Source organism: Myxine glutinosa, chromosome 5 (assembly GCF_964187855.1).
Source record: "Myxine glutinosa chromosome 5, kmMyxGlut1.1, whole genome shotgun sequence".
NCBI classification, from domain to species: Eukaryota; Metazoa; Chordata; class Myxini; order Myxiniformes; family Myxinidae; genus Myxine; species Myxine glutinosa.
In genome coordinates, this window is record NC_136265.1 from 131,275,754 (window position 1) to 131,300,932 (window position 25,179).

General features: G+C 42.1%; 1 protein-coding gene across 2 annotated transcripts in view; it reads left to right on the forward strand.

The window, feature by feature from the left end:
* Positions 1-3,056: 3,056 nt before the first annotated feature.
* Positions 3,057-25,179, forward strand: part of LOC137427067 (phospholipid-transporting ATPase ID-like) — a 94,014-nt gene continuing 71,891 nt past the window's right edge. For both annotated transcript variants that reach the window (XM_078778715.1, XM_078778714.1), the window contains exons 1-12: positions 3,057-3,472; positions 8,807-8,848; positions 10,205-10,263; positions 12,213-12,326; positions 12,492-12,590; positions 13,682-13,743; positions 18,434-18,506; positions 22,355-22,425; positions 22,950-23,032; positions 23,190-23,348; positions 23,460-23,548; positions 23,813-24,009. In XM_078778715.1, coding sequence (XP_078634841.1) covers positions 8,818-8,848; positions 10,205-10,263; positions 12,213-12,326; positions 12,492-12,590; positions 13,682-13,743; positions 18,434-18,506; positions 22,355-22,425; positions 22,950-23,032; positions 23,190-23,348; positions 23,460-23,548; positions 23,813-24,009 — 1,037 coding nt within the window. In that variant the 5' untranslated portion in view covers positions 3,057-3,472; positions 8,807-8,817. The remainder of the gene's footprint in view (positions 3,473-8,806; positions 8,849-10,204; positions 10,264-12,212; positions 12,327-12,491; positions 12,591-13,681; positions 13,744-18,433; positions 18,507-22,354; positions 22,426-22,949; positions 23,033-23,189; positions 23,349-23,459; positions 23,549-23,812; positions 24,010-25,179) is intronic.

The following is a 25,179-nucleotide window of genomic DNA, read 5'->3' on the forward strand; positions in this document are numbered from 1 at the left end:
GCCCAGATGCCACCCTCATCTGCTCCATTTCCTCCCTGTGAGCATCCAGTTTGGTTTCTACCCCCATTCTGACCCCCTCTATCTGCTGCCCCATTTGGTTAACTTCCCTTTCCGCTTGGTCCCTCATGTCCCTCAATTTGCCTTCCATACTGTTTTCTAACCCCTCTAACCCACTTTTCACTCCCTCTATCTGATTCTCCTGGGCAGCCATTCTATTTTCTACCCCCTCTAACCCCTTTTGCATCCCTTCCATTTGATTTTTCTTGAGCGGCCATTCTGTTTTCTACCCCCATTAACCCATTTCTCACCCCCTCTAACTGATTCTCCTGGGCAGCCATTCTGTTTTCCACCCCCGTTAACCCATTCTTTACCTCTTTTATCCCGTTGTCTAACCCCTCAAAATTATTGTCGAACTTCCCAAATTTCTTGTCTAACTCCTCACCGGTACCCCTCGCTTCGTCCCTCATTACCCCCATTTGGTTTCCCATTACCCCCATCTTGGCTTCTAGCCTGTCCATAAGGGCCCCCATTTTTCTGCTTTCCATTTTCTCACTATCGTTATTTTTCTGCATTTCCACCATGAATTGGGTCATGAAGGCTTGCATTTGGGTCGCGCTCATTGGTTCCGCGACCGTGGCCCCCTCAACCACGTGCGCGAGGGCGCCATTTTGTGCGTCTGAAACCTCCGCAACCACATTGCCATTTTTCTCCTCCTCCCTTTCCTCCACATACATTTCCCCGAGGTCCTGGGTCGATTCCACCCTGTCTATCTCTCCCACCGACATCCGATCGCCTTGATTGTCCATGGCGCGATCTCAAAATTCGGGTTTTGCTTTATAAAACAAAATAAATTTCGGCAGCTTGTAATTTTGAGCGCGTTAAGCGCGCTTCGGGTCCGATTTCGGGTCCGATCTCCCTCCTCGACACCAATTGTTACTCTAATAGTACAATTGGTGTTCCAAAATTTGGGCCTAACAAATTTAGTCCCAGGTTCGAACCAACTCCTCGACACCAATTGTTACTGACGCGGCTTTTAGATGTTATATTGACCGAGCGGTGGTGTATTTAACCGCGTCCGAACAGTTACTCCCCGATTAAAACCCGATTTCACCCGACGTTGACCAGATCGCCCCACGGATATTCAATCTGGAAATCTCTAAAGCGATCGCAAGAGAATGAAAAAGAAGAAGAAGAATACGGAGGAAGAACAGATTTATTATACACACACAAGCAAAGGATGGAAGAAGCAGTAACACAGCGAATGGTTAACTTACACTATTCATTTTTACTTAGCCCCAAGACAAACGAGCAGGACAGGACGTTCACACTTACGCAGGGGATAATGCAGGCAGGTAAGGCTTGAGATGGAGGCAAGGTCGGGAGGCCGCCGGTCGCAATTCCTCGCGGTTTTGGCGGGAAACCCTCCGTCGCGTATCCACTGCGGGAGACGCCACGCGCTGGTTCGGCACACCTGCTCCTCTTCTTGGGGCGGGGCCGTCTCCCTCCTTTCAGCGCGTCTCTCCAAAGCTGGTCTCCTTGCCGAGTACCTCTCCTCTTTGGCTTGGAGCGTTTCGCATCTCACCGCATCTCACCGCCTCTCTTTGGTGCAGCCTCGTTGCTCCTCTCCAGCTCATCTCTCAAAGCAGTCCCCTGCAGGCGCTTTTATCACCTCGGGCGAAATCAAGCCGCCGACTCCGAGGGCACGCCTACCGGGTCACTCACCGCGGTGTTGATTGGCTGTTAGGGCCGGTTCACTCCTTCCCTCTTCTGACGAGGTGGAGACACGCCTTTCTTCTCCAACCTTACCTCGTGGCCAATGGTGGTTGAAGAGAAAAACCGACCAAAATGCGGAAGGCAAATGGAAGGGAGGTTTTGGGGAAATTGGAAGGGCCTACGCTTATTTTGTTTGATACAATGCAAAGTCAATCTAGTGGGAAAACACATACTTAGCCTACATGGAATAAGGAAATACACTATTTAAAAGATATATCGTGACCTGCGTGTATATTCCATGCAATTAACTAGGACGCTGACTGCGACCATTATTTACATTAACAGGGTGGTACCGTACGTTTGTAACGTTCACATTGTAACGTTTTCACATTCGTTACACTTCCTCCAAAATTGTTACACTTCTCAAAAAAACCGTTACACTTCTCAAATTCGTTACACACTTCTCAAAATCGTTACACACTTCTCAAAATCGTTACAATATTTTGTCCTCAAGAAGAAACTTCAATGCAGGAGGAGAGGAGACCCTTGGGCCCATCAAAGCCTGCACTCCAGTATTGCCAATCGAGAGTTGTTTGTCCATCTTTTATCCTTTTTTTAATGTTAAGCGCCAAGTCAGGAAGCATGGAGGATTGAAGGGTTCGAACCGCCGGTCATTCTAAATGATGAGACTCCCAGCAGAACCTCCAACCATTCCATCTCCCATTTGGAGGATGACCACAAAACAAACACAGACAGCATATTCACCTTCAGACAAGACCTCACAGAAAACACTATGGCTACCCATGCATACAATTACCCAAGATACCTAGCAGTTTTGCCATTGTCCATGTCCCTCTCTATCCGCAATGCTTCCAGGTACCTATCTAATACCAATTTAAACCAATGTACTGTTTCTGCCACCACTACTTCTGCAGGGCGATCATTCCTGCATTAACTTGTCTTTTATTTGACTTCTCAATACTGTATGATATTTGGGGCCTGCTGGTGAGGACACTCATTCACTGTCATCCCAGAGGATGTGCGTCCTGAGTCTTATCTCTTCTCTTCCACTAAGTCAGAAGGAGAAGAAGAGCAGACCTGGAGATAATCTACCTGTCCCACCTGGTCTGGTTGACATAGCTGAGTCTTATATTACCTTCCCTTGTTACAGATCATTCTGAATTATTCTGGGTCCTCATGGATCCCACCCTTCTGTACTTCCGCAAACTAATAAATTAAATAATATGAATATTCTGGCTCACCCATCGTGGGTGTTGCTTTGTGCAGTTGGAAAGGAGGGAGCGGGAGCCCCGCCCACTTTCCATGCGTTACTGATAAAATCCACCAATGATTAACCTTTAAAGAAACATCCAAACGCTGGATCAGGGAATCATTGGAAAATATGCTTTTCCGATAGGATGTATGGAGGAAGAGATGCGGAGAAGGTCTTGATGGGTTCGGTGAAATTGATGTACATGTGGACCCATGTTGTCTGCAGTCGTCTGCAATTGATCGATTTCAAAGGGCAAGCCGTCTGAGTTTTCCGCACTGTATGTCGGACAGAAAAGTGCAAAAGAGACTTTGATAATGACGATAACTGTAGTTGGGCGAGGCCACCTGTGCTGGATTCCTCGTACAGACAGGTACGAGGGTTCACCGTTTATGGTCTATCTGCGGCTCTGACGTATCGTCGCCTTTCCTCTGGAAGGGACTGCAAGAAGGTGTCCGAGCGAAGCAGGCCTTCGTCATCCTGTGACGTGTGAGTATGATGATGACGTAGGAAGTATGACGTGCGTGATTTGAGGTCTGCCATTATTTGGGTGCGAGCATCCCAAAGTTAAAAATTCCCTCTTTTCTGGTACAAATCCGAAAATATGACCAATAGTTCAGCTTTTCCGTTTGGCTCGGCCGGAAAATTCCATCGACGATTCTTGTTTTTGTGGATATAAGAACTCGAATATTTGTTCAAACATTCCCGGTTATGGATATCAAAATTCCATACAGCGGTGCACCGTGGGAACCTCGGCCTCAGGACCAGGTGTTGGCTGTGTTGTGCAACAACAAATTGTGAGTGAAAGTTGTTGGCAATGTCTATCCCATCGTGTCTTCAACGTTCTAAATAAATAGGTGCTTGAGGAGGGAAAATTGATTTAGGATTTGGAATCGCAAGCATCCTGTTATCCCCGACTGATGTGGACCCATGTTCATCCATCTTGGATTTGATGTCGTTTTGGTCTTAGAAGATCCATGGTAGTTTATATTAATATTTAAGTTATCGTTGTTGTTATTAAATTGGATAAACAAGTTATTGGTGGTCTTTCTGTCTTCTACCGACTCCTCTCCGGCCTTGCTCCCCCAGCTCTCTCTGAGCTCTGTCCCCCAAATATTCCTACAGGTCGCACAAGATCTGCCTGCAACCCTCTGCTGGTGAAACTGCCGAAATCAAGACTCTCTGCTCACCTTCACTCCTTCATTCCCCTTTTCTCCCGCCTCTGGAACAAACTCCCTCACTCTCTTCAATCCCACTCCTCCCTCCAGGTCTTTAAAACAGCTGTTCACCACCATCTCTTATCTTCCCCCATCCAAAACCTTGATCTTTTCTACCCCCATTAATTCACCCCAGATCCACTTTTCTGAAATTCCGACTTCTTTCCTGGAAGTCCGAGCAGTGTCCATGTGTTTTTTTTTGTTTTTTTTTTACCTCTCCCACCCTCTACACCCCTTCCCACGCCTCCACCCCCCAAGCCCTCTCCCTCCCACAGATCTCCCGATGTCCCTGCTCTCAAATGTTGCTCCCTGTACTTGTGTTGGTCCCGATGTCCCTGTACTTGTGTGCTTCCCCCTCTGTTCCCATCTTGTCTCCCGCTCCCTTTATTTCGTCTTATGTGTCCGTTTTTGTTTTTTTTTGTCATTAATGTTACCTCTCACACGAGCCTCGATGTTGTATACAAAAAAAAAAATTGTCACGATGAACCTTTTAGAGAAGTATCCAGCCAGATCATGTAATTTGGATAACGATGCAGAAAGAAGAAAATTCTGACTTTTTGGAGACCACCATCATATAGTTTCCTGACACCACCTGCAAATGTGCATGGAGGTTGTTTTTTCACCCCTATTTGTCTGTCTGTCTGTTTGCTTGTGAGCAGAATATCTCAAAAGGGTATGAACGGATTCAGACGAGACTTGGCGACAGGTACAGGTTATGTGTGTGACGAGCACCAATTGATTAGATTTTGGTTCAGGCCCGAATCCAGATCCGGCGTATCAATGGGATACAAAATGTAAACTGTTTCTGCCTGGCGGAGTTACACGCTTTACCGAGTGTCATTCTTGTTGATACTTTAACGATATGAGGGCTCGTGCACAGGACATCTTAGATATACTGCAAGCCAATCAGAATATATTGGATGTTCTCTGAGCTCATCAGGATGTAATATTGGATGTCCTGTGAGACCATCAGGATATATTGGATGTTCTGTGAGGTCATCCGGATGTAATATTGGATGTCCTGTGAGCCCATCAGGATATATTGGATGTTCTGTGAGGTCATCCGGATGTAATATTGGATGTCCTGCGAGCCCATCAGGATATATTGGATGTTCTGTGAGGTCATCCGGATGTAATATTGGATGTCCTGTGAGCCCATCAGGATATATTGGATGTTCTGTGAGGTCATCCGGATGTAATATTGGATGTCCTGTGAGACCATCAGGATATATTGGATGTTCTGTGAGGTCATCCGGATGTAATATTGGATGTCCTGTGAGCCCATCAGGATATATTGGATGTTCTGTGAGGTCATCCGGATGTAATATTGGATGTCCTGCGAGCCCATCAGGATATATTGGATGTTCTCTGAGGTCACCCTGATGTAATATTGGATGTTCTGTGAGCCCATCAGGATGTCATATTGGATATCCTGCAAGCCTGTCAGGATATATTGGATATCCTGTGAGCCATCAGGATATATTGGATGTCCTGTGAGCCCATCAGGATGTCATATTGGATATCCTGCAAGCCTGTCAGGATATATTGGATATCCTGTGAGCTAACCAGGATATCTTAAATGTCGCGCGAGCCCACGAGGATATCTTGGATTTTCTGAGTCCACCTCTCCACCAAGATATCTTAGATCTCCTATGAGCCCATCAGGATATCTTAGTTGTCTTGCTTGTCCATCAGGATATCTTAGTTGTCTTGCTTGTCCATCAGGATATCTTAGTTGTCTTGCTTGTCCATCAGGATATCTTAGATGTCTTGCTCGTCCATCAGGATATCTTTGATGTCTTCCTCGTCCATCAGGATATCTTTGATGTCTTGCTCGTCCATCAAGATATCTTAGATGTCTTGCTCGTCCATCAGGATATCTTAGATGTCTTGCTCGTCCATCAGGATATCTTAGATGTCTTGCTCGGCCATCAGGATATCTTTGATGTCTTGCTGGTCCATCAGGATATCTTTGATGTCTTGCTCATCCATCAGGATATCTTATATGTCTTCCTAGTCCATCAGGATATCTTAGATGTCTTGCTAGTCCATCAGGATATCTTAGATGTCTTGCTGGTCCATCAGCATATCTTTGATGTCTTGCTAATCCATCAGGATATCTTAGATGTCTTGCTCGTCCATCAGGATATCTTTGATGTCTTGCTCGTCCATCAGGATATCTTATATGTCTTCCTAGTCCATCAGGATATCTTAGATGTCTTGCTCGTCCATCAGGATATCTTATATGTCTTCCTCGTCCATCAGGATATCTTAGATGTCTTGCTAGTCCATCAGGATATCTTAGATGTCTTGCTGGTCCATCAGCATATCTTTGACGTCTTGCTAATCCATCAGGATATCTTAGATATCTTGCTGATCCACCAGGATATCTTAGATGTCTTGCTAGTCCATCAGGATATCTTTGATGTCTTGCTAGTCCATCAGGATATCTTAGATGTCTTGCTGGTCCATCAGGATATCTTTGATGTCTTGCTAATCCATCAGGATATCTTATATGTCTTGCTAGTCCATCAGGATATCTTGGATGTCTTGCTAGTCCATCAGGATATCTTGGATGTCTTGCTAGTCCATCAGGATATCTTAGATGTCTTGCTAGTCCATCAGGATATCTTACATGTCTTGGTAGTCCATCAGGATATCTTATATGTCTTGCTAGTCCATCAGGATATCTTGGATGTCTTGCTCGTCCATCAGTATATCTTAGATGTCTTGGTCGTCCATCAGGATATCTTAGATGTTTTGCTTGTCCATCAGGATATCTTAGATGTCTTGGTAGTCCATCAGGATATCTTAGATGTCTTTCTCGTCCATCAGGATATCTTAGATGTCTTGGTAGTCCATCAGGATATCTTATATGTCTTGCTAGTCCATCAGGATATCTTGGATGTCTTGCTCGTCCATCAGGATATCTTAGATGTCTTGGTCGTCCATCAGGATATCTTTGATGTCTTGCTGGTCCATCAGGATATCTTAGATGTCTTGCTTGTCCATAAGGATATCTTAGATGTCTTGCTGGTCCATCAGGATATCTTAGATGTCTTGCTAGTCCATCAGGATATCTTATATGTCTTGCTGGTCCATCAGGATATCTTAGATGTCTTGCTAGTCCATCAGGATATCTTAGATGTCTTGCTTGTCCATAAGGATATCTTAGATGTCTTGCTGGTCCATCAGGATATCTTAGATGTCTTGCTGGTCCATCAGGATATCTTAGATGTCTTGCTTGTCCATAAGGATATCTTAGATGTCTTGCTGGTCCATCAGGATATCTTAGATGTCTTGCTTGTCCATAAGGATATCTTAGATGTTTTGCTGGTCCATCAGGATATCTTAGATGTCTTGCTTGTCCATAAGGATATCTTAGATGTCTTGCTGGTCCATCAGGATATCTTAGATGTCTTGCTAGTCCATCAGGATATCTTAGATGTCTTGCTTGTCCATAAGGATATCTTAGATGTCTTGCTGGTCCATCAGGATATCTTAGATGTCTTGCTAGTCCATCAGCATATCTTAGATGTCTTGCTGGTCCATCAGGATATCTTAGATGTCTTCCTCATCCATCAGGATATCTTAGATGTCTTGCTAGTCCATCAGGATATCTTAGATGTCTTGCTAGTCCGTCAGGATATCTTAAATGTCTTCCTCGTCCATCAGGATATCTTAGATGTCTTGCTAGTCCATCAGGATATCTTAGATGTCTTGCTTGTCCATAAGGATATCTTAGATGTCTTGCTGGTCCATCACGATATCTTAGATGTCTTGCTAGTCCACCATCCTGATGTTTCTCACACAGGGTGAGGCATCAATGTGTGTCCCCTCCATTGTAACGACGTTTATCTGGAAGACCCATCTTCCATCACTGGTCGTTGGCGGATGCTACTGATACCACAGTGTCTTCTGCAGAATATCGGCAAGTTATCACCAGCACTCCGGCTGACAGGATGGCCTAGATGTACTTACACTCGCCTCTTAGCTATCTTCTGGGTTCGAATCCTGACCCAGCTATAAACTGCCCCCCTGGTGTTTCACATGCAGAGTGATTCATTAATGGGTGTGCCGGCCCTCGGATGGATGTTAAACTGGCCAGCGTTGGTGGACGTTGAAGATCCCACGGTGTCATTCACGAATAGTAGGCAAGCTATCGCCGGCATCACGGCCTAATTTCACAATTCCTGCCCTAACCAGCAGAGGCATTCAATCAGCAGCACAGCCGCACCCTCAGTCAATGATGTTACCCCGCAGACTTGTGCTGCATACGAACGAACAACAAACGAATGAACAAACGAACTGGCACTCTGAACAAATTCCTTCACCATCATCAAGTATCCTGGGACCACGTTCAGATTATCAGTCCAAGATTGGTTAGAATCTTAACATTTCTAGACTTGTGAACCTTCCAAAACCCGGTCTAGAGCACAGGTCTCAATTATTATTTGTATTATTAATTCATATGAACCCTCCTGACTCATTGGAACTTCAGTTCAATGGAAATATTTGTTTTATTTATCTCAATACAATTTGTTAATCGGTTTTTATCCTTGAAGAAAATCCAAAGCTTCGGTGCATTAAAAGTTTTGCTCTTCAGGTTAATTGGACATGAAGTTCTTCTGGAGAAAATCTCCCGTCGGTAAGAACTTTGTTTCCATCCCCTTTTGTAGAACTTTCGAATAGTCTTTACTATATAACTCAATGTAGTATTGTTATCAATGATTCCACCTTGTGATCAATGATTCCACCTTGTGATCAATGATTCCACCTTATGATCAATGATTCCACCTTATGATCAATGATTCCACCTTATGATCAATGATTCCACCTTATGATCAATGATTCCACCTTATGATCAATGATTCCACCTTATGATCAATGATTCCACCTTGTGATCAATGATTCCACCTTGTGATCAATGATTCCACCTTATGATCAATGATTCCACCTTGTGATCAATGATTCCACCTTGTGATCAATGATTCCACCTTGTGATCAATGATTCCACCTTGTGATCAATAATTCCACCTTGTGATCAATAATTCCACCTTGTGATCAATGATTCCACCTTGTGATCAATGATTCCACCTTGTGATCAATGATTCCACCTTGTGATCAATGATTCCACCCTGTGATCAATGATTCCACCTTGTGATCAATGATTCCACCTTGTGATCAATGATTGCTCCTTGTGATCAATGTTTCCACCTTGTGATCAATGATTGCTCCTTGTGATCAATGATTCCACCTTGTGATCAATGATTGCTCCTTGTGATCAATGATTGCTCCTTGTGATCAATGATTGCTCCTTGTGATCAATGTTTCCACCTTGTGATCAATGATTCCACCCTGTGATCAATGATTCCACCTTGTGATCAATGATTCCACCTTGTGATCAATGATTCTACCTTGTGATCAATGATTCCACCTTGTGATCAATGATTCCACCTTATGATCAATTATTCCACCTTATGATCAATGATTCCACCTTGTGATCAATGATTCCACCTTGTGATCAATGATTCCACCTTGTGATCAATAATTCCACCTTGTGATCAATGATTCCACCTTGTGATCAATGTTTCCACCTTGTGATCAATGATTGCTCCTTGTGATCAATGTTTCCACCTTGTGATCAATGTTTCCACCTTGTGATCAATGATTGCTCCTTGTGATCAATGATTCCACCTTGTGATCATGATTCCACCTTGTGATCAATGATTCCATCTTGTGATCATGATTCCACCTTGTGATCAATGATTGCTCCTTGTGATCAATGATTCCACCTTGTGATCATGATTCCACCTTGTGATCAATGATTCCACCTTGTGATCAATGATTCCACGCAGATACATTGGCTAAGTTCACCAAAAAACGCACCAAGTGGTCCTCATGCACCAATAAAAGTGCAGTGACGGTTGATTGAGAAATTCTTCGTCATACTTTATTGTGTTTCTCTCTTTGGTTTGTATTTGTAATAATATTAATCCTTCAGAAACGGAACGGCAAGTGCAAGCGAATAACAATGAATTCAACAGCAGTTTCCATTATAAGGTGAGTGTGTGTGCGAGATGGTGGGGAAAAGGACGTTCGGCCCATCATGACTATAGGCTGTTACATTTGAAATGGTGCAAAAGATGATTTACCTGACTTGTTACCCCACCCCAACGCATGTATGTGCAAAGTGGGGAAAAGCGATTGGGTCAGTCTGTCTGTCTCTCTGTCAAAAAATAAATCAGAAACATTCCAAACAGGAAACACAAACAACAGGCACAAATAATTATTTTTTACTTCAGAAATAAGGTGGTGTAAAAGACGGCGTATCATAGGAGAAACTGGAAAATTGGAAGGATTTGGGAAGGTTAAGTTACCCAGGATAGAACATATCATGGTTTTGAATTGGGGATGATCTAAGGTGGTGGTGACCAGCTGTCTTGAAGATCTGGAGGGATGAATGAGATTGAAGAGAGTGTGGAAGTTGGTTCCACAGGCAGAAAAGTTACTAATTAGGCAACAATACGTCGATACCTAGCGTCCTCATCCATACTACGGGGATAACTTCATTTATTACATCAAATATCTTTATCCCCATGACAAGACTGCACATAAATCGAAAAAAATGAATAAAACTGTGGATACGAATATGAAGTCACATGACAAATTTGGCGAATCAGAAAAAGCATTACAGAGCATCGCGGTACAATTTCAGCCAATTAGCACGATTGACCAATCACAAGTGACGTTCTATCCGACATGACCACGATCAAGGCAATATGGCGACACCCATGTTGACTTGGATAAGAAGACGGTCGACTGTGTTTTCTGTGTTTTCTACAAATAGTAATTTCATTCGTTTACCAACAAAACCTCCCAGCGGATCTCGGTTTAGTTTCAGACCCCGAGGACCCATAAGACCTAAAAGACCCAGAGGACCCCAAGGATCCCAAGGACCAAACTGCACAAACATGTCCTAGCGAGGGTCTGCAATCTCTGATTGCTCTTTCTTGTTCTGTATTGCGACGCTGAAACACGAACTAGGCCTACATACAAGGGTGTCTGCCCGATGGTCCGAAAACGAAAAAAAGGGTTAGGTTTCGGGTTAGGTACAATCGTACTCCTTACTACATGTACTATTTTGGGTCCTTCCTTCCTTCTTTCTTTCTTTGTTTTTAATTTCTTTCATGTATGAATCTCTCTAAATGCAAAAATCATTTTAAGTGAATTTGATCTTATTTTAACTGAATATTAATACTTTGGTTTGTCCCTGGCCGATGAAAAATTCATTTTTTTCTTCTTTTCTTTTTGTCAGAAATTTATAATATTGTTGCAAACACATTGGATAATTTTAGTGTTTCGAAACGATTATAATTGTTGTTTTATATTGTCTGAAATAAACAGGATAAAATGACATTAATCCGACAATGCACTCTATGGGCCTGGGAGGCCCTGCAGATTTTTGTTTTGGAATAACTTTATTATGAAAACGTTGATCTGCATGACCTTTCCTGGAAACTCCAATAAAGTGCTGACGCATATTCCTGTGTTGTTTGTAAAAAAAAAAAAAAAATCGTTCGGTTTTGAGGAAAAAGTTGAATTCATAACACTACCCCTGATTCACACTCTACGGGCCTCCAAGGCCCGGTTCGTTATCGGCGTTAATTTCGTCTCCCTCATTTGCATGACAATAGTACTCGTTCCCGTGAATGTTGTAAACACGCACTGAATCCTGTTCATGAGTGACATCTGTGAAGTCTTCTCGTCAGTGCAGCTTCCGGTTATCTTGTGCTTTGTGAGTTTTTCTCGACTTTGTATTGGTTGTTTTGCCACCTTGACCCTTCAATTCATAGAACTTCAATTCCTTTGAACAAAGATTTGGTTGAATTCAGACCATCGGGCTGGCACCCATACAGGAAGCCAGTGTATCCCTCATCCTGTGATCCTTAAAAGGTTGAAAAAGTTGTCAATCTGTGCAGTCGTGGTTTATTTATTTATCTTGTTTGCAGACGAACTACATAAAGACATCAAAGTACAACATAATCACTTTTCTTCCGATGAATTTGTTTGAACAATTCCAGCGGGTTGCGAACATATACTTCCTCCTGTTACTCATTCTGCAGGTTTGTTATCGGTACGGTACCGACGGTACCGGAAGCTCTTCCCCTTAATATTGCTCTAAATTGAAGGTTATTGAAGTAGCATGGCGACAAGAGTGTGAAAACTAAGGAGTTTGCTTTCAGTCCAATCTCCTTCCCAACCGCTCTCTTTCTTCCCGCCAATCACAGCTGGTGCCCATCATTTCATCCCTCGACTGGTACACGACCGTGGTGCCTCTTGTGGCAGTCCTTGCAATCTCCGCCATCAAAGATGGCTCCGACGATTATGTAAGATACATGTATCTCTCCCTCTCGCTCACATGCTCCAATGGTAGCATGACCCCTGTAGGCCGAGCAATGTATTTGTGATCAGTATTGTAAGACTGATCACTCATGGGATGGCCATGTTAGTGTTCAATGTCCCCTGAGAAGCCCAGACCTTGGTATTTTGACTTTGAGTCTTAGATGCAGGCGTCAAAAATCCTACATAAACACAGCCATTGGGCCTCGGAGGCCCAACGGATCTATTCGTGTAATGTTTTTTTTTTTTTTTTTTTAATAAAATAAAATTCTTTCATATCCTTTTTCAATCCAAGTCGATGCTCATGGATGTGTATTTGCTCAGAAAATGTGAATCATTGATCCTATTAGTTGGAAGAATCCCATACATGTAATGAATCTTTCCTTTTCTTTTTGCAAAATAAATTTTGGTTCTTGGGTTTTAAACTTTTTTTCTCTAAAAAGTTGAGGCTCATGGAGAAGTATTTGCTCAAAAAATATGATTCACTAATCCTTTTATTTAGAATGTATATGACCACAACTGTCAAAAATCCTACACCTATGCAGCCATTGGGCCTCGAAGGCCCCACAAATGTATTCGTGTAAAGTTTTTAAAATTTTAATATTTTGGTCACTGAATTATTTGTAACCATGTTATCGGAGCATATAATGAAGCTCATATCAAGAAAATAATGATATAACATAGTAGTACAATAACATTTATGCGGGGCCTCTAAGGCCTCAGGCCTGCATTCATGTCGGATTTTTGGGTTGTAAGTGAAGAATGAAGATTTTCCCACGAGCCTGAATGAAATTTTTATTTATTTATGTCACTGAATTTTGTGTAACAACGTGAAAGTCCGTGAAAATTAGGCTCATAAAAAAAAAAAATTGGACAGCATAGTTTTTGCAACAAAAAAAACCTTGTGGGCCTCTGAGGCCCAATCACTGCATCCAAGGGTTAAAACAATCGTGCATTGAAAAGAATGCCGGTGTCACCATCGACCTGTTACATGGAACAAATGGTGGAATTTAATTTTTACCCCTTCTTCCCTGACACCAATGCCCCTTCCTCCCCCCTCTCATCATTATTGTTCCAGATTCGTCATAAAAGCGATCACCAGGTTAACAGCAGAAAGACTCAAGTGTTGTCAAATGGCGAGTAAGTTTTTTTTGTTTGTTTGTTTTGTTTCTGTCTTTTCACACTATAGTATTTATTTGTGTCATTTCATAAGTACAAACGAATTTTTGACCCTGGAATGTGTGTATCTTCATCAAAATCTAATCAATTCGTCCTTGTCACGCACCCAATCTGTCGACCAAGTTTAATCTGAATCCGTCCATAACTTTTAGATACTCGTATATCCTGCTCACAAAGACAAACAGATAAACAAGAAATATGTCATGCAGAGCACGATAATTACAAAATCCACCCTTTCCCCACCCCCCCCCCAAAAAACGTTGCAATGGATACATTAAATTGGCCATTTCATTAAGATTAAAATTGACGATCTTAATCAAAACTCAGGTCAATCGGATGAAAATTGATTATTTTTCAGATGGAAATAGATTTTAGAAAGTTCACCCTGAGCTGATATTTGACCTTTTTACCTCAAAAAAAAAAATTGATCACTTTCAGTGATGCAATATGCAATTCCCGTTCAAATGTCGCGTTAATCGGATGAAAAATGATGATTTTATAATGTTGACCTTGATTTGGCCTTTTATGTCTTGACCTCAACAATAGTTAGTTTCCCAATTCAGCAATACACTATGCAATTACTGTTTAATTTTCAGGTTAATCAGATGTAAATCAGGCCTGGGGATTTCAGATCTCATCGGTAACCGTTTTTCGGTTCCGGGATGTAAGTTTATGGGAACCGATGGCAAACAAAATTCCGGTTCCGTGCCCAAACCTAATGGGAAACGATTTTTTTTCCTTTAGAATTTGTAAAGCAAAACATTTGTAATACAAAATTAAAAATGTAGTCTCCAGTTAATAAATCCTGTCATTTACATGTATGCAATGTAATTAACGCATGTTCATTATTGAGGTTGATGTTTATTATCATGGAAGAGCAAATTCTGTCAATTTGATTGTGTATACCCTTATGAAATAAAGTTTTGTTATTATTTTAAGTTATACGATGATTCTCCATTTTTTTAGAACTGACTTTCACAATATTTTCTGTCTCATGAGTTGTAACGCAAGACGACAACGGACACCGTTAATGCTTCAACTATTATGTAAACCAACAACGAATTGACCCCCCTTCCTCCTCTATTCGGTCTGCACAATTTGAGAACCCTTCCGCGTCTAGCATAGCACTGTGCTTACTACTACTCTACATACTAGTTGATCCTCCCCTATTATTAGGTTTATGATACTCACAGCTTTTCAGAATTTCTCCACCACAGAATTAGAGAGAAACAAATCAAAACAAAATACTTATTTCAAGTCAAACTGAACAGTTTAATAACACAGTACAACTTCCATAAGTTTCGGTGTAACAACCTAAAGGTCATAGGACAATAAATGGATTGTATTGCAAACTGTGCGATGTTCCGCAAGTCCCATGTCCATATAATACATCGGAACAACGTGAAAAAGTTCGTATTTAAAAGCGTGTCCTATAAACTTTAAGTAATATCAAACGTATAATATCAAAGTAGGACTTCAAATATAAATTTCAATACAGATTTTCTTGACCGAATTGCATGTTCGTCTTGCCGAAATCATTGAAAACTGTTGGCCCCTCTACTTTCAGGTAACATATACATGTACTTTGAGATTTGAGCTTTGCCGGCATAATTTTGTTGGAAATAAAACTCAACTTCTAAAATAGTCAGCTGAAAATCACACGTGAAGGTAAATACTCCATCTTTTTGCCGTACACTGCCTTTCTGCGATGGGAAACATACTTTCGGTTCCGTGTTTTTGCTATCACGTTACCGACACGCTACCGGTAACGATCGTTTCCGTGAAATCCGCAGGCCTGTTAAATTCATGGTTTTTCTGATGAAATTTGCTGATTTTAGAAGTTTGACCTAGAGGTGACCTTTGACCTTTTAACCTCAAAAATAGTTGGTTTTCCAATTCAATAATGCAGTATGAAATTGCTCTTTAATCTTCAAGGTAATCGGATGAAAATTGATGATTTTTCAGATGAAAATTGATGATTTTAGAAGTTTGACCTTGAGATGACATTTTGACCTCAAAATGGTTGGTTTCTCAATTCAGTGATGCACTATGTAAATGCTGTTCAACTTTCAAATCAATCAGATGAAAAATGACGATTTTAGAAATTTGCCCTCAAGATGACCTTTGACATTTGACCTCAAAATCAATGGGCTTCTCAGTTGTGACTACGCCAACAACTTGGTACGGTTTCATTCTGATCAGTTTAGAATTGTGGCCTGTAGGAAAGTGACACACAAACAAACAGACAGAATAACAAAGGCGACCGACCAAGATACTTGAAAAATCTTCGATTTTGCAATTAACCCTTTGAGTACGGGATTTTTTTTTTGATAAAAATACCCCCGGTACGGGATTAATTTGGCATTTTGGTACGGGAATGCAACCACATACTGACGATCTATTTATAGGTATAGCCAATGACGTGTAGTAACGTCATCCGCACACAAAACTTTTTCGCGGGTTGCGGCACTGGACGTCATCCATACTCAAAGGGTTAACAGACAGGGGTGAAATCATAAATATGAGGAAGATGATGATATTCTGATGAAACTTACACTTTCATACGCTTTATGGAAATGTAAATGCTGTTGGAGAATTGGTTCCACCAGCCATGACACTTCAGCAAAAGACTTCTGTGACTCCATGGGACTGACTCAATCTGTGAATGTTTCAGCCTGGATTTCCACCAATGGCAAATCCTCCCTTCTGGAGTTGGTGATGACTAACTTTCCCACAAATGTCTCCCACACTTCCTTTGCTCCAGTTGGTTCATATCAGTTGATATGAAATCCTTCCTTTTCTCTGCCAACCTCATCTCAGATCACCAATTTGGTTTCAGTCCAGGTCACTCTACCTTGTACATGCTGCCTCTACTCACCTAACGATGGATGGAGGCCCTCAATGTCAGATAAGAGATCAGGGCCATCTCTCTGGACATTATGTTGTGCTTTTGATGCAGTCTGGCATCCTGCCTTACTCTCTAAAATCTGTGCCTATGGCATCCAAGGCCAGTTCCACACATGGCTTCCTCTACTCTTGTAGCCAATGTGTGGCTCTCAACCTACTCATTTAATCTCCTCTCCCTGTCAAGGCTGGAATGCCCCCAAGGCAGTGTTCTGGGCCTAGTTCTCGTCTGGATCTTCATCAATGATCTCTCCGACTTTCTGGAAATTCCCCTTTATATATTTGCTGATGACTCCAACCTCTACCGTGACATCCCTCATCCTTTAGACAGGCAGGCTGCAGCCTCTTCCCTCTCTTTAGACCTTGAAAGAAAGGTCAAACGCTATGTTTTTGGAGTATGTCCATCAATCTCGACACATCTTACAAACTCACTATCCCTCTCCAAAAAGACCATCTGGGAATCTCTTGAGGACGATGAGTCATTCAAACGACATTTCAATGTTGGCCTCCAAAACTAGCTGCCGACTGGGCAGTCCTTCCTTGGTACATCTGAACTCCTATCCATCTACAAGATTTCATACACAGGAGTACTGCTCAGAGTACTGCTCTCCCCTCTGGGCTGACTCCCCTGCCTCACATCTTGCTCAGCTTGATGCTGTGGAAACCAAGGCCTTCAAGAATATTGAAATATCCTATGATTAATCTGAGTCTTTGTGGTTACCAATTCGCCATCACAGACAGGTCGGTAGTCTCTTTGTCTTCTTCCGTCACCTTTCTGGTCTTGCACCCTCTGCTCTTTCTGTACTTCCCTCCTCCACCCCCTTCAGGTTTTTACAGGGCTCGCACAGTCCACCACCAAACCCTTTTTGGTGAAACTATCCAAATCCAGGGTCACTGGTCACTTCCACTCATTTGCTAATCTTTTTTTTTCCTGCCTGTGGAATCAACTTCGACACTCTTTTCAGTCTCATTTTTCCCTCCAGGTCTTCAAGCCAGCTTTTCACCGCCATCTCAGATCATCCCCAATCCCAAACCATGATCCTTTCTTCCCTCGTTAACCACCCCACCCCTACCAAATCCCTTCTCCAAATTTTGCAGTTTTTCCTCCTTGGAGTTTCCTTTTCCATGCATATATGTTTTGCATCCTGTTTTTGTCTGTTACATCCTGATCCGTTCAGTGTGCTAACTCTTCCATGAGCCTCGACTATGTATACAAAAAAATAATACATGTGCCAGCAATAATTCGTCCACTCTTACTGAAAGACACCATGAGATGTTGAATGTCCATCAAGGACAGGTGCTGCCAGACTGGTCCTCTGGCTCAACCTCCATCTGAGGACACCTTGCGGTGTCTGCGAAACACCAATCTGACAGTTTAGATCCAGGTCGGGAATCAAGCCCAGACGAGGTAAGTTCGCTACCCATCACCATTTTGTCGGACTCCAAGATGGGAGACAATATGTCACACGTAATCACAGATGTTGCCAAAAGTGTGACTTTCACCATAACCACTCTCATATTGTAGGATCAACTGATTGGCTGGCTGCTCTCCTCCATATTTCTTCATTCTCTATCACAATTTAAATAATATCTACATTCAGGGTTTCACATCTCAAATTGTGTTGGCTCAAATGGATCATGGGTCAAAAGTTGATGTGATTTGTATGACATATTGTGATTTCATTTTTGGAATTCTGTTGCCATTTTCTTCCTGCATGGGGTTTATTGTCCACGTGTGTCGTTGAAGACTTAGGCAGCACGTCTGGATGGACATCAAAGTGGGTGACATCATCAAGCTAGAAAACAACCAGCCCATCCCGGTGAGTGGTTACCTGGCTTTGCTGATGCAGACCATAGCAACACCATCACCTTGAGTCATCCACATATATATTGTTGAGGATTTGAGAATCCTGTGTGTAATTTGTTGTAAAATATACCCTTTTGTGTGTTGTAAATATTCCCTGTAAATATCACCCTCCAATTGTAAAGATCAGAGGTCGCCCTTAGTTAATCCATCGCACACACGTAGCCAATCATAGATTTCCCCTCGGTAGTTATGTCCTTAATATATGTCAGTATAAGGCTCTGTGGTCCACTAAATTCATTGCGTTGCATCAATTAAATAAGATAGGTCCCTCCGACGCCCCCATGGCACCTTCAAAGTGCCAGGTTTGCTGCATTTGCCTCCATTGAGCACGCGGTCGAGTCGAGGAAGAAAGGCGTGTCTCCACCTCGTCATCGAAGGGTGGAGCCAGGAGAGCCCTTGCCGACCAACCAAGAACGAGGGGTTTGGCTTTGAGAGGGTGTGGAGAGAACGTTCGCGTAGGCTCGAGGGTGTGGCCTATATAACCCGTCCCGCAACGCCCCGACGAGAGGTGGTGAGAGGGATGCGTCGGATACAGCAGCTTGAATGATTGGAGCTTGGAGCACAGCAGCTTGAACGATCGGAGCTTGGAGCACAGCAGTTTGAACGCCGCAGCATTGAGCTTTAACGGCGGCTGCTCACGTCGCGCACACACCGACCGGACCCGCATCCTTCCCGCCCGGAGATCCCACCTCATCCGTCCAGCCATCCGCCTCCTGCCATTCGTTCCTGCCATTCGTTCCTGCCTTCATCCATCGTGTGAGTCTGCCCGTTTGTCCGTCCTTCACGTTGTCTTGGGGTTTATTAAGTAAGTCTGTATAAGTTCATATTTGCACTGTGTCTCCTTACTCCTTTCTGTCTTTATTTTCGTATTCTTCCTCCTTCCTTGGTTTCTTTTGACTTGTAAATATTGGTAATAAATTATATTTGTATTTCCTACCTTTGTCCTTCTTCTTCATGCTCGTCCGGTCGCTTTAGTGATTTCCCCATTGAAAACCTGTGGCACGATTTGGCCAACATACAAGAATCGGGTCTAGTTACTTGTTAATAGTTCGTGCCGCGGTTGCTAAACCGCTCGGCAATTAACATCTGTCCGCGGTCGCGAACGGGGTTGCGCCCCTGCCTCTTCGGAGGGAGCTGTGCAGCGTCAGGACTCACGTCGGTCAGTCACGAACAAGGGGACTAATCCCCCCTTCTTAAGGGGAAGAAGGCCGACGTAGAGATCCGTAACAATATAATATATACCTGCACACCTGAATGTATCTACTATATAAGAGAGCGGTTGGTCTGTGTGTATGTGATGAGATTGAACGACTCCAGGAGCGTGCACTCCGTTTTTTTGCGTACCCTTCTATTCAGTCCTTTGCGCAACAACTTTGTCATTTTGGTTTACAGTTGTTGAGCGAACGCAGGAATGAGCTTCTCTTGCATTTTGCTCTTGGTCTTTTAAAATGTGATCATCACCATGACATTCTTCCTCCTACCCGACAATCTGTGTCTCGATATAATATGCAACTCAGGAATGCTCAACATCTTGACCTAGCTAAGACTAGAGATACAAGAATTCAACAATTCCTTTTTTGACTCAAATGCTTAATTCTGTTATGTAAAATTGTCGATGCATAAAATCAATTACATGCATAATATGTTTGTTGATCTTCTTTACTTTTCTGCTATTTTAGGATATTTTGTTGGTAGAATTTGTTATATATTATTATTGTAAACTTGACAAATAATTTGTCTTATTATTAAGTATTATATTATTGTATTATTGTATATATTATTATATTATTTATTATTATATTATTATATTATTATACAGACTTGGCATTTAATATGGAATGTTTTTTTTGTGGGGGTGAACTTACTTTTCAAGATGTCTTAGAACCAAAAGTTCATTGGAATTATGTTGAAATTATTCTAGATTTTGTTAATGTGACCTTTAAAAGAAACAAAAACCACATTTGACATTTCGAAACAAATAAATTGATCCTTGAAAGTGATGTAAACTGATATCGAACTCAATTCATGGACAGTACTGTGTTAAACTTCTGTACATTTTCCAGAAGTATCTCTTTATTTTGCACATTAGCCAAAAATTTTTTTAACAAAAACAAAAGTTAAATTATGACTGGGATTACGGACAGTAAAATTACAGTTCAGTAATTCGTGTAACCCCCACGAGCATTCAGGAGAGCACGTACACGTTGAGGCATGCTGTTCACGAGATTTGCCAAGGTTTGGACAGGAATCGCTTGCCATGCAGTGACAATAGCCTGCTGCAATTCATGCACAGAGGTCGGCTGCTGGTCCCAGTGGTCGATTTGACGCGTTAATTCTGCCCACAAGTTCTCTATCGGATTCATATCCGGGGACATGGCAGGCCACTCCATATGCTCTACACCACGGTCAGCAAGAAAGTGTTGGATCATGCGAGCACGATGAGGCCGTGCATTGTCATCTTGGAAGACAAAGTTTCCTCGAAAGGCTGCACGAGCAAATGGAAGCAATGTTTCTTCCTGAATGGCCCTGTACTTGAACTGGTTCAGGTTTCCATTCAGAACAACCAGGTCAGTTTTGCCCCCTGCATTTAAAGCAGCCCAAACGGTCACCCCACCACCTCCAGCTTGGACTCTTGGCACTATACAATCTTTGTTGTAGCCTTCATGCACTTGTCTGCGCACTCGGACGTGGCCATCTTGACGATGGACCATAAATCTAGACTCGTCACTGAAGATCACATGATTCCAGTGTCCTGGCTGCCATTGACGGTGCTCTCTGGCCCACTGCAATCGGCGCTGGCGGTGTTGTCTGGTCAGGCGTGGCTTTCTCAGGGGACGCCTGGCACGATAGCCTGCTTGAACCAGTCGTTGGTTGACTAGCCTTCTGGATACAGGCACATTTGTCAGTTGCTGCCACTCAGCCCTAAGCCGATTAGCTGACTTGGTACGGCCATTGCGGACTAACCGGTGCAGCTGGCGATCATCCCTCCTTGTGGTTCTGCTAGGACGTCCTGGCCTCGGTATTGGAGTAGGGACACCCCTCTGAGCATTTCGTTTCAGGATCTTTGACACCTGACCTTGAGTGATGCCATACTACCGAGCAATGGCATGCTGTTTCATGCCGTAATTTCGTAAAGCCACCACTCCATGACAAAGAGCATTGTCGAGTTGACGGACCATCTCCAGAGGAAGCGGCAATAACTTTTGGAGACGTGCAGCAGTTGTTTTCCACTAATACAGAACGCAACAACCCTTGTGTACCCGACTGTGAAGCCAATCATCAAATGCACCTGTACGTACATTTTGCCACGCCACCTGTGATATAATCCTGTTGTTGACTTCTTGCTGCGACAGACAATCAGTGACATGGTTCTTTTAACAAATAAATCAGCAAATTGTAAAAGAAACTCACCAGATTGATATACTGAGTTAAGAAAGTAAACCCGTCAAGAAAAAAAAAAATTCCATATTAAATGCCAAGTCTGTATATTATATTATTATATTATTATATTATTGTATATATTATTGTATATATTGTATATATTGTATTATAATTAATAATTATTAAGTCTTCGAACTGCCTTGTCCAGTTTAATTATTTCAATAAACCGAAATGAATGAATGAATGAATGAATTACTTGCCTACCCCAAGACTACTTTTAACTACTTGATAAAAGTAAAAAAATAGACTTCAACACAGGTATAAACCAGGGAAAGTCCAAATGAGGCAAATGTTCTATTCAGCTAACTGTTCTTCTTGATATATTCCTCCACCCTCACCAACTCTGTTGGTGATCCCAAGGCAGATCTGTTGCTTCTGAGCAGCAGTGAGTCACTGGGTCTTTGTTACCTTGAAACAGCTGAGCTGGATGGGTGAGTCTGTTTACCTATGAATCAACAGGTGGATTTTACACAAATGATCTGAGTGCACAAGTCTCCTTAACATGAGGGATTATCTTTATCTCTTTGGCATGACACGGTATAATATGGGATTTGAGACTGGGATCACATCTCATACATATATATATATATATATATATATATATATATATACATATATATATATATATACTGTATATATATATATATATACATACATGTATGTATTACCTCAAGTGGTTAGGATTATATAATCAAATCGACTCCTCCCATGCTCTTCTAGCCAAAGAAGGTGGAATTCTATCCCCACCTGGTATTCTTCCTCCCCTGTTTCCATCTCTTCCCAAACTTTCAATCATTCGTACCCTCCCCCTAACATTCTCTTACTACCCTTTTAAAGGTTCTCAATTTACCACCCTGCTTCCCCAAACACTCTGCCCCTCCACCCCCTCCCCCGTTTACTTCGTATCACCACAGGTCTTGGAAAGTTCATTTAATTTCTAAATTCATCTTTGCAGAGAAACAAACTTGAAAGCGAGACAAGCATTGGAGACAACTGCAGATTTTGGCGACGATGTCGCGAAGCTTTCAACGTTCACCGGTAACGACATCCTGCACAATGAACACCTTACATTGATATAAAAAATAAAATAAATCTCACACAGTGGTGTAAACGCAGTACCATGATAAATACCCCATATAGAAAACCATATGACATCATTACTCATCCGCCATAACTGCGAGTTTGTGGACCCCAGGCATGGTGATCTGCGAACCACCCAACAACCGATTGGATCGTTTCAATGGAAGGCTGGTCTTGGGACACACCGAGATCTCCCTTAATTCCGATAATGTCCTTCTGCGGGGTTGTATGTTGCGGAACACCGACTGGTGCTTCGGGGTGACCATATATGCCGGTAAGAATAAATCGCTCCTTCATGGAGTCAAGTGAACGAGGAGGGCTTGTTTTTGCAAAGGGAAGCCCTCAGAAAGTCGATTATTTCAAATAAATTCCCATGAATCTTCAGGTACTGACAGCAAACTGATGCAGAACAGCGGGAAGTCTCATTTCAAGAGAACCACAATTGACCACTTGATGAACCGCTTGGTTTTGTGTGTAAGTATTGAAGAACATTCCAATGATCTTGACCATTATAATTGTTATCATCTTTGCATTGAACGACATGGTGGTGGTGATTGTTGTTGTTGCTTCCTGGAGCCGTCTGTCTTGACTGCTTGCACTTTCTAGTTTGAGAACTTTTTTTGATCTTGAACTTCCGCTGGATTTTGCACTCTCAAGGTCCCAGGTCCATTGGATAACCTTTGTGTCTGATTGAGTCGGTCATTGATGGAGTGATGTACGTGTGTGATGTTTTTGCAGATTTTTGTGTTTCTGATCACGATGAGCACAATTCTCGCGATAGGACACACGATCTGGGATGTCAATTTTGGAGAAAAATTTCACGTTTTTCTCCCTGCCGAACCATCTGTGAACAACGCCGTTTATGAGGGTTTCCTCATGTTCTGGTCCTATATCATTATACTTAACACAGTCGTACCAATCTCGTTGTATGTCAGGTGAGCTCTGGGAACCACATCACATCAGTTCGTCGTGAATTTGCGGTGTCGCATTGGCCTACCGTAAAGTGGGGTGACTTTGAATGCTGGGGTGACTTTGAACACGTGTTACAAGGTTTATTCGGATGATTTTTACCGTAAAAAAAAAAATCATCCGAATGAACCTTGTAACAAGTGTTCAAAGTCACCCAAAATAATTTTGTCATGTTGTATATGCCTACCAAAATAATTAGGGGTTTTGGATATGCCTACCAAAATAATTTGGGGTATTGTATATGCCTACCAAAATAATTTGGGGTTTTGTATAGGCCTACCAAAATAATTTGGGGTATTGTATATGCCTACCAAAATAATTTGGGGTTTTGGATATGCCTACCAAAATAATTAGGGGTTTTGGATATGCCTACCAAAATAATTTGGGGTATTGTATATGCCTACCAAAATAATTTGGGGTTTTGGATATGCCTACCAAAATAATTAGGGGTTTTGGATATGCCTACCAAAATAATTTAGGGTATTGTATAGGCCTACCAAAATAATTTAGGGTATTGTATAGGCCTACCAAAATAATTTGGGGTATTGTATAGGCCTACCAAAATAATTAGGGGTTTTGGATATGCCTACCAAAATAATTTGGGGTTTTGGATATGCCTACCAAAATAATTTAGGGTATTGTATAGGCCTACCAAAATAATTTGGGGGTATTGTATAGGCCGACCAAAATAATGTGGGGTATTGTATAGGCCTACCAAAATAATTTGGGGTTTTGGATATGCCTACCAAAATAATTTGGGGTATTGTATAGGCCTACCAAAATAATTTGTGGTATTGTATAGGCCTACCAAAATAATTTGGGGTATTGTATAGGCTGACTAAAATAATTTGGGGTTTCGGATATGCCTACCAAAATAATTTGGGGTATTGTATAGGCCTACCAAAATAATTTGGGCTATTGTATAGGCCTACCAAAATAATTTGGGGTATTGTATAGGCCTACCAAAATAATTTGGGGTATTGTATAGGCCTACCAAAATAATTTGGGGTATTGTATAGGCCTACCAAAATAATTTGGGGTATTGTATAGGCCTACCAAAATAATTTGGGGTATTGTATAGGCCTACCAAAATAATTTGGGGTATTGTATAGGCCTACCAAAATAATTTGGGGTAT